At 40.1% G+C, this 4,110-nt stretch overlaps 1 protein-coding gene across 1 annotated transcript; it reads right to left on the reverse strand.

Moving 5' to 3' along the window:
• Positions 1-2,447: 2,447 nt before the first annotated feature.
• On the reverse strand, positions 2,448-3,407 carry LOC131902061 (olfactory receptor 56A4-like). Its single transcript, XM_059253108.1, has one exon. The coding sequence runs from the start codon at positions 3,396-3,398 to the stop codon at positions 2,448-2,450; it is 951 nt and encodes a 316-aa protein (XP_059109091.1). The 5' UTR covers positions 3,399-3,407.
• Positions 3,408-4,110: the final 703 nt, after the last annotated feature.

Here is a 4,110-nt window from a genome sequence, read left to right on the forward strand (position 1 = left end):
GAGAAAAAAGATAAAAGCTATTTGAGGTGAGAGAAAATGCTATAAAAATGTTAAATTTACTTAGAAATCTCCTGAGAACATTTAGGTCATCCTAGATCAGCTCTGTCAAAAGCCATTCTCAAATGGCTCAGGAAATAACACAGGAAGTTCTCAATTACTATTCAAAAGGGCCTGGCTGCTGCTATGTTAATCCTTGGAAATACCTATCAAACAATATCTATTCATTACCATTTGCAATATGACCAGAACTGCAACTAGTAGAATGCATATATCCATATTCAGCAAAACCCACCAACTCAGATGCCTGCCTCACCTTCAAGTTGTGAGAATGACCAGCTGGGCTAAACACAAAGGAAAAAATGTACGGATTTAAGACAAGTAGCAAAGGGAGGGGTACAGGTGGTGGCTCAAATCCAATGGAACAGTCAGGACAACATGAAGTCAGGCATTGATAAAACATAGAAGTGGTATTTTTAAAAAATGATAGAGTGTGAGGAATGGTTATGCATCTGATCTCCAGACTGCATGTGGCCTCTGCCTGAAGCTTTGCTCAGCCATCATCAGAGAAGCTTCCTCCTGCAGCAGGTGGGAACAAATACAGAGACCCACAGCCAGACAGACAGAGACTGAGAAAGCTTGGAACATTCAGCCCTAAAGAGGATATGTCCATCAAATCCCTCCCCTTAGGGTTCAGAGACCCCTATGAAAGAGGAGATGGAAAGAGAGTAAGAGCCAGAGAGGATGGAGGACAACAAGGAAACAAGACTTTCTAAACAGCACTGTTGACACACATACGAACTCACAGAACTGTGGCAGCACGCACAGGGCCTGCATGGGTCTGCACCAGATGCTAACCCAGAAGCTATCTCCAATTGACAACCACTTGCAAATGAAAAATTAGTTTTCTCCAAGGGAGTCTCACTAGGAAAAAAACCATTCTTAAGGGTAGGCTGCATGCCCAGCAGTAGATGGATAGCCAACACAACATGAACTCAACAGCATCTTTGAAAGTTCATTGTCTCATAATGTTGTATCATGGCATTTTTTTACTGTTACAGGTCCTTTCTGTATATATTATGGCTTCCATGTTGTGTTTTTATGGGGCTCCTGTGTGTGTGATCATGTGTGTCTCTACATGTTTCTTGTACTTTTTCCTTTGGATCTCTTTCTTCTATGTATTTGTTTTCTCTTATTTTGACTGGCTTTTATTTTATCTTATTTTATTATATTTTATTTTATTATTTCTTAGATGACTGTTTTCTAACCAGAGACAGAAAGGGAGTGGACCTGGATGGGAGGGGAAGTGAAGAAGTACTGAGAGTAGTTAGGGGAGGGGAAACTGTAATCAGAATATATTGTGTGAAAAATATTTTTTCAATAAAAATAAAATGAAAGTTTGATGTAAAATAATAAAATCAAATGAGTTTCATAATGTTTATGCACTATTTACTTGCATATAATGTCACTTCAAAATAAATTTTAATTCAATTCAAAATAAATAAATAATAAGAATTAGTGAGATCTTTCAAGGCATCATTCACAGCAGGAAACAGGAATGAGCAGCATTAGGGAGAATCAAGCGATTTGATATGTAAATAGCACTTTGAGAAACTAGAAACTTTTAAAATTATGTTTATTCATTATATGACAAATGTAGTTATTATTTAACAAGTCCCTCTCACATAGATGAGGCCATAAACATACCAATAATTCCAGAATGTAAAACCTTCAGGGCTTGGGTACAACAGAAAACAGAAACCAAGCTGAATCCAGTCAGCTCACCTCCCAGATCTTACTCACTTTATATTGTGGCTAACTTATACTGTCACATAGAGCTAAGCTTCACTATTCAGGAAGAGCCCTGTCAGGTCTTGTTTCAATATGATCGCTTAACAATTGAAAGCTTTATATGTAGATCACTGATAGAGCACTTGCCTCTGTGTGCAAAGTGCAGTCCCCAGCCCCACACCAATCTTATCAACTAAACAATATTTTAAGACAGCCTACCCCCCAAATTTTTCTTTCTGATTGGATTTTATGGGCTATGAAAACAATACATGAAGTTGGGAGCAGGATGGTGAGGAGGGGAGACCTGAGTTGGAAGGAGTTGGGTGATATAATCAAAGGAAATTGCATACATATATGAAACTTGAATGAAATCTAAGAATCAGTCAAATTAAGTAAGCTTTATGTCCAGTGCATGTTTCTTACCCATATGTGACTGCTGCAGATCTTCAGGTATGTCTGTAGAGAAATATTTAATTGTCATTTACAAAATCATATTTTCTTTACATTCACATTGTATCAGTGAAGGTTTGGGGGAGGTAAGACAACATACCATGATGAACTTCAAGGAAAAAATTTCATGCTTACTCTGCAGCACTTAAATGTTTTATGCAATGCAAATATTGTTCCTGATTACCAATATCTGTCCCGTAGGCCAGGTCTCATCTTACTTCTTTCAACCTCCTAAGCAGGTTCCATATTCCCTGCTTGATCTCCCTGGTTCTTACTCCATAAACAATGGGGTTCAGAGCTGGGGGGATGAGGTGATGCAGGATGTTGAGAAGGATGGGAACATCCGGGGGAATCCTCTCCCTGGCCAGGTTAGTGATGACCAGCACCAGCAGGACAGTGCTGAAGAAGAGGATGAGGATGAAGTGGGAACCACATGTACCTAAAGCTTTGGCCACAGCTCCTTCAGCTTTGATCCTGAGCACAGCCTTCAGAATGAAAGAATAAGAAAGAATAATAAGGATGAGATCAGAGCCCAGCAAGGTCCAACCTATGACAAACTGGTAGAGTTGATTAAAGGTGATGTCATCACAAGAGAGTTTGGATACGGACATATTAGTGCAGATGCAGTTCTTGATAATTCTTGCACAGTATCTCAGTTGGGAAGAAAGTATGGGGATAGGCATAGTAAGTATCCCATTTCGGGTTGCTACAAAGATGGCAGCTCTAGCCACAAACTGGTCAGTGATGATGGATGGGTACTGCAGAGGCTTGCAGATGGCCACATAGCGATCATAGGCCATGACCATGAAGGTGCAGGACTCCATCGTCAGGAAACTGTTCATGATGAACATCTGGAGGAAGCAGGCAGAGAAGCTGATGGATTTGTTGTCAAACCAGAAGATGGCTAGGACCTTAGGTATGACAGTGAGGCAGAGCACAATGTCCAGCAGAGAGAGAAGACTGAGCAGGTAGTACATGGGCTCATGAAGAGAGGCCTCCATCCTGATGGTGATGAGAAGGGTAGCATTGGCCCCCATGGCCAGGAGGAAGAGGAGGCTGAGGGGCAGGGACAGCCAATGCTGCCAGGTCTGAAGGTTAGGGAAGCAGATGAGGAGGAATTCAGAGACCAGAATAGAGGAAGTGTTTTTTTGTGCTTCCATGTGTTGCCTTCTGATCGTGACTGACACCAGAAAACCTTGGGCTAGAACAGAGATAAATCATTTACACACTATGAATACCCATAAGGAGTTGGTTCATTTCCCAAATAATCATTAAAAAGTAGTATGAGGACCAATGAGTTGGCTCAGTAGGTAAAGGCACTTGCTGTCAATCCTAATAACCTGAATTCAATCCCTGGACCTACATGGTGGAAGAAGAGAACTGATTCCCACAGCTTTGTCCTCCACATACATGCCATGAATTCATGGGACACATCTCATCCCCACACATTTAATAAATAAATAATTTTAAAACCATAAGAGTTAACCTGGCATTGTCCTAGGTGCCCTCTATGGATTGACAGAAAAGCTGTATTCCTGGTTTTATTTGGATAATTCCTATTTATGCTCCTTTTCATTTCTTTATACTCAATTTGATTAATAAATTATATTACCATCCTTCTGAAAATGGAGTGTCATTGTTTAATTTCACAGAGAAAAAATCAAAGGCATAGGTAAGTGAAAAATGCTTTTCTAAATCACAGTAGTCAAAACATGAAGTCTATAACTGTCACTATTACGCTTTCCTGTCACTGAAACAAAATACTCAGGCCTCAAAGTTGACCAGCCATGAAGTCTTCACTCAACTATCTTTTTCCTTCTTCTCAGAGAAGATACCACAGGTAAATCAGAAGCCAGGCTCAGTGAATTGACT

Source organism: Peromyscus eremicus, unplaced genomic scaffold (assembly GCF_949786415.1).
Source record: "Peromyscus eremicus unplaced genomic scaffold, PerEre_H2_v1 PerEre#2#unplaced_1634, whole genome shotgun sequence".
NCBI lineage: Eukaryota > Metazoa > Chordata > Mammalia > Rodentia > Cricetidae > Peromyscus > Peromyscus eremicus.

What these genes read in the sequence shown, in the direction of transcription:
- LOC131902061 (XM_059253108.1), bottom strand. Translation starts at nt 3,398, where the DNA reads ATGGAAGCACAAAAAAACACTTCCTCTATTCTGGTCTCTGAATTCCTC.